The sequence below is a fragment of the Oryzias latipes genome, chromosome 1 (genome assembly GCF_053564925.1).
Source record: "Oryzias latipes strain Hd-rR chromosome 1, Olatipes_Hd-rR_3.1".
NCBI lineage: Eukaryota > Metazoa > Chordata > Actinopteri > Beloniformes > Adrianichthyidae > Oryzias > Oryzias latipes.
In genome coordinates, this window is record NC_136237.1 from 1300379 (window position 1) to 1316615 (window position 16237).

The following is a 16237-nucleotide window of genomic DNA, read 5'->3' on the forward strand; positions in this document are numbered from 1 at the left end:
ACAGCCGTCATGCTGAACGGCGACCGACAGCAGAAGGACTCGGCGTCTCCAATGTGCTTTTTCCACATTTACATATTCCTGTTTCTGTTTATAACAATGACAAAGGCACCGATCCGTGCACATCCAAGCACGTTGATGATGATGGGAGAGCGGAGGTGAGTGTCTGATGTTGAACTAAACATGACATGTGATGGACACATAAAAAAATAAAGTCATATTCCTTAAAATACTGTTTTATTTGTCAATTTACATGGATTAGCAATACATTTAAAGCAACTCCATTAGATAAGCATTCATGTCTGATGTTCACAGGTCAGAAAGCAGCTCGGCTCACGCGGCGACGCCAAAGCAAAACAGCTTCTTTTTATCCTCTTTATTTCATTTTTTTGGAGGGAGGAGAGGCATTAGTCGGGAAAGGTGCAAAAGGTCAGAAAACAGAACAGGATGGGGCAATAAAGCCTGCCATGCTCATTTCTGAGCACTTTCTGCCCTCAAAGGGTTAATTTGAATTAAAGAAAGAAGCCTAGGATCTCTGCAAACGGAAAGAAACGGTGAAGAATGGAAGAGATGAATCTAAAGGCAGCGGAGAAACGGAAAACTGAGAGATCAAACTGCGGCGGTAGCTTCACGCCGTCCACGCCGCCCCCCCCTCTTCAGTTACAAGCTTCTCCACCTTTGAGTTGAGCGATGGCCGCTCTCGCCCCGAGCCCAACCCACCGGAAGCTGCACCTTAAGGTCCCCCTCCCTGCAAATCCAAGACTTCACATTGCTAGCTGGGATAACGGTGCGTCCAGTTCGGGCCGCATCACACGCCGCCGGAGCAGCTGTGTTGCAACAGTGGAGGCTTTAGAAACAGCCAACAGGTTTGAAATCAAAGTCTCAATGTGTGAAAGTTCCAGTTCTGACAAACGGAAAAGGAGACATAGCTGCTCTAGACGGGAGTCCACGCAGCAGCTGCACCGCTCCACAGCGCCTGTGAGGGCAGAACCAGGACCTGGTTACACACAACACGCCTCCACGCCACGACCCACATGTCGCTGGCGGCTGGCGCTTGACGGGTCAAATGTGACACCAGAGAGTTGGTCTCTCCATCCGCTGCACTTTCTTGGTCCTGACGGCTCTCAGACATCATCTCTTTGCTTTCTCCACTTACACTACTTCTGCCAAAAGCCTCACTCTGTCCTTCACTGGTGCCACGCCCTGCAGCCGCCACGCCTTGCAGCCGCCACGCCCTGCAGCCGCCACGCCTTGCAGCCGCCACGCCCTGCAGCCGCCACGCCTTGCAGCCGCCACGCCCTGCAGCCGCCACGCCCTGCAGCCGCCATGCCCTGCAGCCGCCATGCCCTGCAGCCGCCACGCCTTGCAGCCGCCACGCCCTGCAACCGCCACGCCCTGCAATCGCCACTCCCTGCAGCCGCCACGCCCTGCAACCGCCACGCCCTGCAACCGCCACGCCCTGCAATCGCCACGCCCTGCAGCCGCCACGCCCTGCAGCCGCCATGCCCTGCAGCCGCCATTCCCTGCAGCCGCCACGCCTTGCAGCCGCCACGCCCTGCAATCGCCACTCCCTGCAGCCGCCACGCCCTGCAACCGCCACGCCCTGCAACCGCCACGCCCTGCAATCGCCACGCCCTGCAGCCGCCACGCCCTGCAGCCGCCACGCCTTGCAGCCGCCACGCCCTGCAGCCGCCATGCCCTGCAGCCGCCACGCCCTGCAACCGCCACGCCCTGCAATCGCCACGCCCTGCAATCGCCACGCCCTGCAGTCGCCACGCCCTGCAATCGCCACGCCCTGCAATCGCCACGCCCTGCAGGTGCCACGCCTTGCAGCCGCCACGCCCTGCAGCCGCCACGCCTTGCAGCCGCCACGCCCTGCAGCCGCCACGCCCTGCAGCCGCCATGCCCTGCAGCCGCCATTCCCTGCAGCCGCCACGCCTTGCAGCCGCCACGCCCTGCAACCGCCACGCCCTGCAGTCACCACGCCCTGCAGTCACCACGCCCTGCAGCCGTACAGGAGGTGCTGCATTGAACCAATGCATTCTAGCCCACATTTCCAGTTTCAAACGTGTTGAGTGATGACTTTGTGCTCTGAGGACCAGGATGTTACTTGAGAAGTTGATTCCTACAGAAAAAGTCAACTAAATAGAACTTTTTTCTACTAAAAAACAAACAAAGATGTAACATCTGAATTCTCTGGAAAAGCTCCCAAAGTGGTACAAAATAATGCAGACTAAAACCAAACCTGTTTGCAATAGAAAGATTCAGATTTCATTTCATGACAAACAAGAGACAAACAGCAATGCTGGACTAAAATGAACCCCACATTCGGCAAAAACACACCCTGATGACGAGTAGAAGGTGTGAGATTGCTACATAAATATGGGTTTTGCTGCCCCCCCCCCCCATTGGAACCAACAGGCGTCTCTGAAGCCCCCGTCAGGAGGCTGGAGGTGGACACAAACCTTCAGCCACCAGCTTCCAGTGAAAAATGTCGGCTGGCTTCCAGGCAGCAAGATTACAATAGAAAACTCCACATGCTGCAATCCAACCATTCCAGAAAACTGAGAGGAGCAGAAAGACGTTTTTCTGGATCCCTGTGGCCCCCCCGGGCGCCGTGACATCATCCTCGCCGTTTGTCCTGAGCCGACGCCCCCCCATCATATCCCAACCGTCACTCTGAGACTTTTCCAGTTTCTAACTCCAAACTAACGGCATCTGCTGCACATAAAACATCTGGTTAAAAAATCAAATAAAATTATGAACATAAAAAGACATCTTCAAAGGACAAACATCAAAGACAGAGAGGGGGGGGCTCTCCTTTTCCCGTGCACCCCCCCATGCTGATCCTCTGCTTTAGGCCTCCGTCTTCTCCTTCTTTTTGTTTTTCTTCAGGAAGGAGGGGGTGCGGAACTTCTTCTTCTTCTTGGTGTTGGGGGACTTGGAGGGGGAGCTCTCCGGGGACAGCGCCTCCTCGATCTTCTCGCCGGCGCGCACCGTGATCTCCACGCTCTCCACGCTGGTGGTCAGCGCGCTGACGCGCTTGGACAGCTCCTCCTCCTCGTGGTTGTCTTTGCCGTTCGTCAGGCCCGGGTGGATCTCTGCAGAAGAAGGAAAACCCAAACGGGTCTCGTCAAAAACACATTCTGCAAAGGCGTCCCGCTTACAGAGATGAGATGAGCCTGTGGCCCGCCAACACGCCGCCGCGGCGTCTCCGTGCAGACGCTCCAACAGCAGCAGACGGAATGAAAACACGAGAGATTTTTACAGAATTGATTTATTTAATGGAGCAGAAAATACAAAAAACACTTTGTAACGTAGCTTTGGCCTTCAATGAAAAAGGTTTCCTGTTGGTCTTCACTGCAGATGCTGTTTTGGTCCATTCCTCCATGCAGATTTTCTCCAGAGCTCTGATGTTTCTGGGCAACACAGACTCTCAACCCTTCTCCGGTGGATTGAGCTCCTGAGACGGGATAGTCCGCTCCAGAACCTTGAAATGCTCTTTACATCGGCACTTGTTCGTTGCCATGGCGATCCTCCGTGCTCTCGCTGATGGAACGAGGTTTCTTCCCACATATTTATTCTTTCCGTCATCCTGTCCGGTTCACAGCAGAGCAGCCCCACAGCATGACGCTTCCACCCCCGTGCTGAGGGTTGGTTCAGATCTGGTGTCCTGTGACAGCTCTTTGGTCCTGGCAGAGTCTGACTCTTAAAGGGCGTCTTTGATAAAGATAACAAGTTGACATAAATACAGGGAACCAGTGGAGGATGGAGGAGCTAAAAGGTCGTTTGTAGAAGATAAATTCTTCATTTCTGCTCCATTATTCAAACACATTCTTTAAAATCAGATCATGTGATTTCCTGAATCCTTGTGATGTATTCAAACGTTACAGATCCTCTTTCTATGTGGGACCAACTCCAGAATCTGACAAATCCTTTCGTTCTGCTGTAAATGCTGCCATTTCTTCTTAATGTCACAGGTTTGAATCCAATCTAGCCACAGGGGTTGCAAGCCAGTAACTTCTGTGCCGGTCCCAAGCCCGGATAAATAGAGAGGGTTGCGTCAGGAAGGGCATCCGGCGTAAAAATTGCCAAAATAACCATGCGAATCATCCACAACACTTTAGACATACCGGATCGGTCGAGGCCCGGGTTAACAACGACCGCCACCGATGCTGTTAACCTACAGGGTGTCGGTGGAAATTTGACTACTGTTGGTGGAAGAAAGAGGGGAGGCAGAAGGGTCCGTGGCCAGAGAGAGAAGGGAAAAGGCAGGAACATAGGTTTGAGAATAGGGACTCTTAACATTGGCACAATGACAGGGAAAGGCAGAGAGCTGGCAGACATGATGGAGAGAAGGAAGGTAGATGTACTGTGTGTGCAGGAGACAAGGTGGAAGGGCAGCAAGGCACGTAGTATTGGAGGAGGATACAAACTGTTCTATCATGGTGTTGATAGGAAGAGAAACGGGGTAGGAGTGATTCTGAAGGGGGAGTTTGTAAACAGTGTTCTAGAAGTGAAAAGAGTCTCAGACAGGATGATGAGCCTAAAGTTAGAAATTGAAGGGGTGATGGTGAATGTAGTCAGTGGGTATGCGCCACAGGTTGGCTGTGACTTAGAAGTGAAGGAGAGATTCTGGAGTGAGTTGGATGAGGTCATAGAGAGTTTTCCCAGAGGAGAGAGAGTTGTTATTGGAGCAGACTTTAATGGGCATGTTGGTGAGGGCAACAGAGGTGATGAGGAGGTGATGGGCAGGTTTGGTGTGAAGGAAAGGAATCTGGAGGGACAGATGGTGGTGGACTTTGCGAAGAGGATGGAAATGGCTGTAGTCAACACTTACTTCCAGAAGAGAGAGGAACATAGAGTGACATACAGAAGTGGAGGTAGGAGTACTCAGGTGGACTACATCCTATGTAGACGAGGTCATTTGAGAGAGGTTAATGACTGCAAAGTGGTGGTAGGAGAGAGTGTAGCCAGACAGCACCGCATGGTGGTGTGTAAGATGACTCTGGAGGTCAGGAAGAAGAAGAGAGGGAAAACAGAAAAGAAGACCAAGTGGTGGAAGCTACAGAATGAAGAAACTTGTGAGGAATTTAGGCAGAAGTTGAGGCAGGTCCTGGGTGGTCAGGATGAGCTTCCAGAGGACTGGGAAACTACAGCAGAGATTATCAGGGAAACAGGTAGGAAGGTGCTAGGTGTGTCATCTGGAAAGAGGAAAGACGGTAAAGAGACTTGGTGGTGGAACGAGGAAGTACAGGAATGCGTCCAGAGGAAGAGGTTGGCTAAAAGGAAGTGGGATGTAGAAAGGACTGAGGAAGGTAGACAGGAGTACAAGGAAGCGCAGCGTAGAGTGAAGAGAGAGGTGGCAAAGGCCAAACAGAAAGCTTACGATGAGCTATATGACAGGTTAGACACAAAGGAAGGAGAAAAGGACTTGTACAGGCTAGCCAGACAGAGATGGGAAGGACGTGCAACAGATAAGGGTGATTAAGGACAGAGATGGAAAGGTGCTAACAACCCAAGAGAGTGTACAGAAAAGATGGAAGGAGTATTTTGAGGAGCTGATGAACGAGGAAAATGACAGGGAAAGAAGGGAGGAAGATGTGGTTGTTGTGGAGCAGGAAGTAGCAGAGATTGGAAAGGATGAGGTTAGGAAGGCTCTGAAAAGGATGAAGAGCGGAAAGGCCGTTGGTCCTGATGACGTACCTGTGGAGGTATGGAAGTGCCTAGGAGAGACAGCAGTGGAATTTCTAACAAGGTTGTTCAATAGGATTCTAGAGAGTGAGAAGATGCCTGAGGAATGGAGGAGAAGCGTTCTGGTCCCGATCTTTAAGAACAAGGGTGACACGCAGAACTGCAGCAACTATAGAGGAATAAAGTTGATGAGCCACACAATGAAGCTGTGGGAAAGAGTAGTGGAAGCCAGGCTTAGGAAGAAGGTGGAGATTTGTGAGCAGCAGTATGGTTTCATGCCCCGTAAGAGCACCACTGATGCCATTTTTGCTTTGAGAATGTTGATGGAAAAGTACAGAGAAGGTCAGAAGGAGCTGCATTGTGTGTTCGTAGATTTAGAGAAGGCGTATGACAGGGTGCCGAGGGAGGAGCTGTGGTACTGTATGAGGTCGTCTGGAGTGGCAGAGAAGTATGTCAGAGTAGTTCAGGACATGTATGAGAGAAGTATGACGGTGGTGAGATGTGCTGTAGGTCAGACAGAGGAGTTCAAGGTGGAGGTGGGACTACACCAAGGATCAGCTTTGAGTCCTTTTTTGTTTGCTATGCTGATGGACAGGCTGACAGACAAGGTAAGACAGGAATCTCCCTGGACAATGATGTTTGCGGATGACATTGTAATTTGCAGTGAGAGTAGAGAGCAGGTGGAGGAACAGCTAGAGAGGTGGAGGTTTGCTCTGGAAAGAAGAGGTATGAAGGTCAGTCGTAGTAAGACAGAATACATGTGTCTGAACGAGAGGGATCAAGGTAGAAGCGTTAGGTTACAGGGGGCTGAGGTGAAGAAGGTGCAGGAGTTTAAGTACTTGGGGTCAACAGTTCAGTGTGATGGGGATTGTGGAAAAGAGGTGAAGAGGCGAGTGCAGGCAGGTTGGAGCGGTTGGAGGAAAGTGTCAGGAGTGTTGTGTGACAGAAGAGTGTCAGCAAGACTCAAAGGAAAGGTGTACAAGACAGTGGTGAGACCAGCTCTGCTCTATGGGTTAGAGACGGTAGCAGTGAGACAGAGACAAGAGGCTGAGATGGAGGTAGCAGAGATGAAGATGTTGAGGTTCTCCTTAGGAGTGACCAGGTTAGACAGGATAAGGAACGAGTACATCAGAGGGACGGCTCATGTTGCCTGTGTTAGCGACAAAGTCAGAGAAGCCAGACTGAGATGGTTTGGACATGTTCAGAGGAGGGATAGTGGATATATTGGTAGAAGGATGTTGGAGATGGAGCTGCCTGGCCGGAGGGCAAGAGGACGACCAAAGAGGAGATATTTGGATGTCTTAACAGAGGACATGAAGTTGGCTAATGTTAGGGTAGAAGATGTCCATGATAGAGTGAGGTGGAAAAGGATGATTCGCTGTGGCGACCCCTGATGGGAAAAGCCGAAAGAGAAAGAAGAAGAAGAAGAGTCACAGGTTTGAATCCACGTCTTTTGGTTTCTTTGTTTCGCACTTTGAGGATTTGCTCTTGAATAAATTATTTAAAAAATGTGTGATTTGTGCTCCTCTCACTCACACTTTCCCATATTTCCTGTTATCCGGCATGAAAGCTCAGTGACCCGATCGCCAAAGCCGAGCGCGGCCTCGTTTTGACTGAATGAAGCGGCGAGCAGCAGAGCCCGCCCACTCCTGTAATTACTCTTTACATAACAGCTCGGTATTGTAGCGTCTTCCTCTGTGGGTCAAACATGCCGCTTACACAATCCAGGCCACAGCGTTGTGTAGCTACACGCAAACAGCAAAGACTCACAAACTGATCAAGTGTTTCCAACCGGGACCCACCGAGACCAGCGGCCAGCCTCACCAGCGGCCGTCAGAGGGTCACAGCTTTTGTGTAGTTTGTGTTTTTGTGACACAAACTCAGCCCAACAGTTGTTGTTTACAACTCGTACCGAGGCTTGGACTCTTTTGTTTCTCACAGTTACGTCGGGAAGGCTTCCTTTGGCGTACAGTACCTACAGGGTATTTCCATGGACCTACTCCCTTGTTACACATGGCAAATACCATAAACATACAGTAAGTAAATACAAGCAACTTTATTTGTTCTTCCATGTGGTAGATACTACAAAAGACACATTAACACAACATGTAGAAACCCAGTAGGTACTACGGAAATACCCAGTGTGTACAGCATGAATACCTAGTAGGTACCACAAAAGTATGATCCAAATAGTACCACATGAATAGACAGCAAATACCATGTAAGTTCTGAGTAGGTACAAAAAAGTACCATGTAAATACCACTTGAATACCTTGTAAGTACTGCCCTGTAAAAGGAAAAACCCAACGTCAACAAACCTGAGATGTCAAGTGTGACAGAGATAAGCGGAAAGGAGGAAACGTTTTCCTAACATTATGGGATGCCTCTTTTCTGTTAGCACCTCACCAACATCGCTTCCGCCTCCTTCGAGGAAAACATCTGGGCGCAACCGGAACCATACAACGGCGACGTAGAGGCATGCAGCGGATTTCTGCTACAGTCCCAGCTATTATTCCAGCAATCCCCCAGGTACTACCAGTCTGATCATCGCAAAATTTCTCTGATACCGTATTTTCCGGACTATAAGTCGCACCGGAGTATAAGTCGCACCAGCCCAAAAATGCATTATAAAGTAGAAAAAAACACAGATAAGTCGCACTGGACTATAAGTCGCATTTTAACTTTCACAACCTCATATGACACAATCATAGCAGACTGTTTAATAATTTCACAGTAATTCTTTCTCTTACTTAATTATTTATTCCTTTCATGAAGCATCATTGGCCAACTAATACTCTGTTTTCATCCTGTTTTTGTAGAAACAGTTTTCACTTTTATTGCATTTCTGAATCTATGAAATCATTGGAAAATAGAATATTATCTTGTTAGCCTTCAAGATCTTACTGTAAAAAAAAGTTTGCTGAGTCTCTGAGTCACTGAACATCCTCTTAACACTTAACATACCTCATACAACAAATTGACCCAGGAACATCATCTCTGTTCCTCACAAATGAACATAACAGGAGGGTTAACAATGTATTTATTTCAATTTATTTCTAATATAAGTCGCTGCGGAGTATAAGTCGCACCCCTTGCCAAACTATGAAAAAAAGTGCGACTTATAGTCCGGAAAATACGGTAGTTAATTCTCTCCGCGGCAAAGCACTCCAGTGGGCTCAGGCTTTTCTAGTGGCTAATCCACTTTCACATCTTCCCTATGACCGTTTTATCGGCGAGTTCCGGCTCGTGTTTGATCAGCCACGCAAGCAGGAAGAAGCTACCCGGCGGTTACTCGGCCTCAAGCAGCGTAACCGACCGGTGAGTGACCACCTCATAGACTTTCGCATTCTAGCGGTCGAATCGGGCTGGCCGGACATCGCCCTCAAAGGTATTTTTTACCAATCACTACACGAAAGGATAAAGGATCATTTATGTATGCAACCAGAAGCGGATAGCTTTGAGGAGCTTGTAACTGCCGCCCTCCGTTCCGACGTACGACTCCGGGAACGGCAAAATGAGCGGAGTTATTCTAATCGCCGATCTGCCACAGAGATTCCCCATCGCTCTCTCCAATTCTCCCAACAACCGTCTACCGAAGCACCTATAACTCCGGCAGACGAACCCATGCAAATTGGGCACTCGAAGCTTTCCCCGGAAGAAAGACTTAAGCGCCGTAATGACGGATTGTGTTTTTATTGTGGAGACCCTGATCACATTGTCTCACACTGCCCAAAACGGTTAAACTCCCAAACCCCTCGCTAAGCGACAGGTCGCGAGGGGATTTCTCGGAAAGAAATGCCAAGCCTTTTCTTTTTACTCCTGTCAAGTTTCTTAACCCCGTTCATGAACTTAGTGCCCTCATTGATTCTGGAGCTGAACATAGCCTCATTGACTCTGGTTTAGTTCGTCAACTTGGATTACCGGTTGAACCGTTGGATACTCCCGTAAAAGCTGCGGGTTTAGGGGGAAAATTGCTGTCCAAAATAACATTCCGCACCGAGCCCATTCAGCTCATTACTTCTGGGAACCATCGTGAGTACCACCAGTTTTTCGTCACCACCGCTCCTCAAACACCCGTCATTCTGGGATTTTCCTGGTTACGCCTTCACAATCCCCAAATAGACTGGTCTAATTCTCGGATTGTTAACTGGAGTACGTATTGCATGGCAAACTGTCTACACTCTGCTCTTCCCACTACAGCCATTTTCAACCCTCCGGAAATTGAGGATGTAGATCTTTCCAAGGTGCCGTCATGTTACCACGATCTCAAAACAGTATTTAGTAGGTCTAAAGCTTGTGCGCTACCCCCTCACAGGCCCTATGATTGCGCCATCGAGCTTCTCAATGGTGTTTCCCTACCTAAAGGGAGACTCTTCAATCTATCCAGTCCTGAGAAGCTCTCGATGGAAAGCTACATTCAGGAAGCTTTAGCACTCTGTCACATTCGGCCCTCCACCTCCCCTGTCGGCGCAGGGTTTTTCTTCGTCGAAAAAAAAGATAAGTCTCTCAGGCCTTGTATTGATTACAGAGAGCTCAATCACATAACTGTTAAGGATAAGTACTCACTCCCCCTCATTAACTCAGTCTTCGATTCCGTTCAGGAAGCCAACATATTCTCAAAGTTAGACCTCCGTAATGCGTACCACCTTGTTAGAGTCCGGGAGGGGGACGAATGGAAGACAGCCTTTAATACCCCCCTTGGGCATGACGAATATCTCGTCATGCCCTTCGGCCTCACCAACGCCCCAGCTATTTTCCAACGTCTTGTAAACGACGTTTTGCGTGACTTCCTCAATCGCTTCGTGTTTGTCTACTTAGACGAAATACTCGTTTACTCCAGTAACGCCACAGAACACCGTCACCACGTCAGGCTCGTCCTGGAACGATTATTAGAAAACAAACTCTATGTGAAAGCCGAAAAAAATGCGAATTTCATGCCAGTTCAGTTTCTTTCCTGGGATACATTCTCGAGGCTGGCAAGATCAGGCCAGATCCTTCCAAACTCCAAGCTGTCTCTGACTGGAGCATTCCTGAATCTCGTAAAAAGTTACAACAGTTCCTGGGTTTCGCCAACTTTTATCGGAGATTCATCCGTAATTACAGCGGGATCGCCGCACCACTCACCCAACTCACCTCAGTCAAGGTCCCCTACGTTTGGAACCCCGCGGCAGACACGGCCTTCAGGAAGCTCAAAGAACTATTCACCACTGCACCCATTCTCATTCAGCCTGATATCCACAAGCAATTCGTCGTGGAGGTCGACGCCTCAGACTCAGGGGTGGGGGCTGTGTTGTCCCAGAGGGAATCTGCCTCGGGTAAACTCAAACCATGTGCATTCTTTTCCAGAAAACTCAGTCCAACAGAACAAAATTATGATGTTGGCAATCGAGAGCTCCTTGCCATCAAGCTGGCTTTGGAAGAGTGGAGACATTGGTTGGAGGGGGCTGAACAACCGTTTATCGTGTGGACAGACCACAAAAATCTGGCATATCTGCGCTCAGCGAAAAGGCTGAATTCTAGACAGGCCCGTTGGTGCTTGTTTTTCGACAGGTTCCAGTTCACTATCACCTATCGCCCCGGGAGCAAGAACGGCAAGCCTGACGCCCTGTCTAGAAAATACAACACTACGGATGACAATAGCGCTTCTCCTATTCTTCCCGTCTCTCTCTTCGTGGGGAACCTCACTTGGGACGTTGAAACCAGGTTGCTACAGTGCCAAGGTGAGAAACCCGACTCCGTTATCTGTCCCCCTGGCACCCTTTTTGTTCCCCACAGACTCAGATCTGACGTCATCACGTGGGGGCACAGTTCCAAAATCGCCTGCCATGGGGGAGTCCGTCGGACACTCATGCTGCTGAAACGCCGGTTTTACTGGCCCACCATGGCTGAAGATGTGTGTCAGTATATCGCTGCCTGTACCACCTGTGCCAGGGCCAAAACTTCAAACTCACCACTTGCCGGCTATTTACACCCTCTATCCACGCCTGGTCGACCTTGGTCCCATATCGCCGTGGACTTCGTAACTGGTCTGCCCCCCTCTCATGGATTCACGGTTATCTTGACTGTCATTGATCGTTTTTCTAAGGCTGCTCAATTCATCCCGTTGCCTCAATTACCTACTGCCTCTGAAACTGCCGACACCCTTGTCAATCTCGTCTTCCGTCACCATGGCATACCCTCTGACATTGTCTCTGACAGAGGTCCACAATTGACCTCACAGGTGTGGAAGGCTTTCTGTTCCGCCCTTGGGGCCTCCACCAGCCTTTCTTCTGGCTACCACCCGCAATCCAACGGCCAAGCTGAAAGAGCTAACCAGGAGTTGGAGGCGGCCCTACGCTGCTTTGCGGCTCAGAACCAGGAAGATTGGTCTGACTACCTTGTGTGGGTGGAATATGCCCATAACAACCACCCATCCACAGCCACGGGTATGTCACCATTTGAAGCATTGTTGGGTTACTCTCCCCCCTTGTTCCCTTCCCAGGAGTTCGATCTGGCGGTGCCCTCCGTCCAACTCCATCTGCAGCGCTGTCAGGAGGTTTGGCGCCAGGCTCGGGCAGCTCTTCTCCGGACTAAGGAGGGTAACCGCCAGATCGCTGACCATCACCGCACCAAGAGCCCTCCTTACGAACCTGGACCGCCCGCCCGGGTCATTGATGGTGGCCCGGTTTATACTGTCAGCCGCGTTCTGGACGTCCGACGCAGGGGTCGTGGGTTCCAGTACCTCGTTGACTGGGAGGGGTACGGCCCGGAGGAGAGGTCTTGGATTCCCCGCTCCTTCATATTGGACCGCGCCGTGATCGACGACTTTTTTCGGGCGCACCCCGATCGGCGTCCTGGCCCGCCTGGAGGCGGTCGTTGGGGGGGGGGGGGGGGGGGGGGTACTGTCATGGTACCCCCTGCGGGCCCCGCCTCCTCATCAGGTTCACCTGAGGACACCAGCTGCGCCTCCTCATCATCATCAGCTGGGGGACTCTTAAGGAGAACCAGGACCCGTACTCGACGCTAGTTCGTTGTACTCCACGGTGCACTCTCTGGCCTTGCTCGTTATTCTTGTCCATGTGTTATCTGCCTCGCCTAACCTTGCCTTGTCTCTGCCTGCCTAGGATCACGACCACGTCTGTCACGCTCTGGACTCTGACTCACCTTCTCTCTGGTCCCTCCCCGTCGCCCCTCTGGACATCCTCCTGGAAACACGGTGTTCGCCGCCAAGACCCTCCAGCCATCCACAAAAACATCCTCTCTTGGAACTCTGTCATTACTCCATTAAATCCATCACTACTCATCCTCCTCGCCTGCCGAGTATTCCTTCCGGGTTCCAGCATCTGGGTCTGCCACAGTCTCGTTAGCCATGACACCCGGACTACTAACTTTGTCTTCGAACCGGCAGCCGGATCGCCGAAGGCAGAAGTGCTGCTACGCAAACCTGAGAAACTCTAAACCATCGTATGAATTTGTGTTTCCAGTAGGGTCCAGACAAAATAATGGCTGATGTCATTCCCACATTTTTACATCCAAGATAGTAATACAGTAATAAAAGGACATTTAGAAGATGCGTGTTGGTGCAACCAGCAAACGTTTAGCATGTTGAAACCTGCTACAGCTGTTGATGGGACTCCAGCTGTCATCGACCAGCAAAATCAGCACCAAGACTGAGACTATCTTCTAAGTGTGCTTTATTACTGTTGTGATAATTATTAGGGGTCTGCTCGCTCATCATTTCTTTAATCTGTGCGGTCAGTGCTTTTTTCTTGGCTGCAAAGACCCAGAAAAAGGGATAACATTAGGCTAAAACATCAGCCGTGGAGGAACAGAACTCCAGACTGTCAATGAGCATCTTGGATGTAAATATGTGAGAATGACAAATGGAGTCCTGGGAGCCACAGGACTCTGATGTGCAGATGGCAGAGCTCTACGAGGGTCCTGATTCTGCAGAGAGCAGTCAGACAGAGAGCTGCTGGAGCAGGTAGACACTCAAAAGTCACATTTCTAAAAGAAACCGGTGATCAGTGAGAGAGCGTAGCATTGGGGTGATGTCATCACGCCGTCTGGTCCCCGTTAGGGAACGGGCAGCTGAATTCTGGACCAGCTGAAGACGGCGAGGAGAGACTGCTCCATCCCAGAATACAGGGAATGACAGCAGTCCAGTGTGGAGACAGGAAGGCATCAACAAGCCTTTCCAGGGGGTCATGAGGGGAAAAAAAGACAGTCTCTGTTTTGTATTTCTGTGGTTTTTTAAAGTGAACAGTAAATAAATGAGAATCTCTGAGAGTCAAGGTGTGAAATGTCGTCAGGTTCCCTCTGGACCATGCAGTTTTGTGCATCTGTTGTTGTCGTTGTGTGTGTGTTGTGTGTGTCATTTTCTAAATTGGCACAAACCAAGACTTGGCCCACATGATCCCAAACATGAACGGAATTACACGGATGAGAGAAGGAAAACGGCGGATGAAGTGTGTTCTCAGAAGTGCCGACTCAGCGTCAGAACTGCAGCCGGCGGCAGAAAGCTGCAGCCGGCCCCACAGTTCAGGTGGGAGGGGGCGGTACCTTCTTTAGCTGGCGTGCTCTGTGGAGACTGGCTGACAGACAGAGACCGAGAAAGCGTGGAGCCGTCGTCAGAGGTTAGCTCGTGCTCGCCATCTGCGGGGGGGGGTTGTTAGGGGGGGTACAAGACGGATGCGAGCAGGTTGAGGGGTGGGAGGGGAAGGCAGGAGGGGCAAACACACACAAACACACATGTTAGAGACGCACACAGATGTTTCCCATTAACACTTCCAACGTCCTTGTCTGATGACCAGCGGGCTCTTATTGTGAAATTGCCTTTTATGCTTCCTGCAGGGCTGAGCATGCTCAGTGAGGAGACAGATACGCTGAGCAGCGACTTTTTCCAAAACCACAACGCTGAACAACTTTTACATGAAAAAATCTGCTCCAGCAAAGACAAAGATACAACTTTATTTTACTTTATTTTGAAAACATATGTATGACTGGAAGAATCCAACAAATCAGACATGTTTGTTATGTTTTTATTGTTCTAGATTTGGGCTGTTTAACAGCGACTTAAAGATTTAGCTCAAACTTATGTTTCTGAGCATTTCTTTATGAAAATTGTTGTGAATCACATTAGAAAGATCGTATTTGTGACGTAGAAAACACTGGGCGGGGCCACAAGCTCCCAGCCCCGCCCCCTACTGATGCAGACAAACAGATCCTTGAACGTCTTTGTTTTCCTGGTCTGGAATCTGGATCAGAACTGGATGGATGGATAGATCTGATTGTTTTTGTTTCACCGCTAATGTTTGGTTGGGGGTGTGGGGGGCTGTAAGCTAGTGGGAGAAAGTGTCAACAAAGGAATTATGGGAAATGGGTGCAAACTGACTCCACGCCAACAATCCCACCCACAACTCAGATGACGTCATCATTAAGGGACGTCTGGGAACGCTATCATCAGAAGATGATCAGATTGGGACGTAAAGGGAAGCAAAAAGATTATTTTTTTTTCAATACCTGAATTTCTCTGTGTGTTAAGCGTTAGCGTAGCATTAGCGTCTTCATTAGTCAGAGGGGATGGTCTTACTGCAGGATGCATGCAGAAACACGTTTGTTCTGCTCTTTTGAGCAGCGCATGTCCAGTGGGTCGGCAGACGCCGCTCTGTCTCGGTTGAGGGTTCACATCCAGTCTGCATGTTTGGCCCAAAGGCACCAAATGTTGAGGTGAGTCTAAGAAGGACAAATGTGAGCGTGGGGCATCGGTCCGTCTGAACCGGCAGCTAAAGTGGGCAGAAACGCTCCGTCTTACGGATCTACACTTGGCTTGCCATCCCTGACACCGTGAGGCTCTTCTGGGGCGGGGCTCCGGCATACAGCCCCCTCCAGACGGACTCCAGCTTGTATCCAGATGGGTCACCGGGGATTCATGGGGCTGTGGGGGCCACACTGTCATAGCAACGGGCTGTGCTCATGTGGAGGGTGTGAAGACCTGCTGTCAGTTCAGTCTGCCTCTTAGTCACGCCGGGCTCTCATGCACACACATCTCCCATCAAAGCAGCTACCCTTAAAGCGAGGACAGTTAGGCAGCCCTGACCCACCACCACTATCTAGTTACTGTCCACGCTTCCCCTTCTGGCCTTTAAGGCAGCAGGGCGGCGGCCTGACGGGATTATCAGGGACCAGAGTCCAGAGATGTGGTGTCTAAGAGGAGATCCAGAGAACGACCCCCAGATACGTTTATCCAGAGAGCAGGCAGTCTGTCTGCAGGTCAGGGAGCGGACAGAGGCGGCGCTAACCAGCCGGCCGTCTGACGCCGGCGCCAAGAACCAAACGGGATCCAGACGCCGTCTGATCGGCACAGAACGACGTCCAGCCGGCTCTCCCAAACAGCCCAGACTGAGATGTTGACATGGCAACATCAGCAGCATCAGCCATGGGGTTTCTGAAAAAGCAACCCCATGGCTGAAGGCAGCAAAGCTAAAGTTTGAAACAAAAAGACAGCAATCAGCCGAACTCGCCGTGGCCTAAACAGGCGAGCGTGTTTTTAGCACGGGTCACATGT

The 16237-nt window shown here is 50.4% G+C and overlaps 1 protein-coding gene across 19 annotated transcripts in view; it reads right to left on the reverse strand.

Annotated features, from left to right (window-relative positions):
- Positions 1 to 217: 217 nt before the first annotated feature.
- The window catches only part of add3a (adducin 3 (gamma) a), a 138563-nt gene continuing 122543 nt past the window's right edge, over positions 218 to 16237 (reverse strand). For 9 of the 19 annotated variants that reach the window (XM_023951081.2, XM_023951103.2, XM_078947089.1 and 6 more), the window contains 2 exons: positions 14233 to 14325; positions 2246 to 3098 (listed from right to left, as the gene is read on the reverse strand). In XM_023951081.2, coding sequence (XP_023806849.1) covers positions 2854 to 3098; positions 14233 to 14325 — 338 coding nt within the window. In that variant the 3' untranslated portion in view covers positions 2246 to 2853. Of the gene's footprint in view, positions 3099 to 14232; positions 14326 to 16237 lie in introns of all 19 variants that reach the window. The other 10 variants (XM_078947541.1, XM_078947566.1, XM_078947478.1 and 7 more) reach the window with 2 other exon arrangements.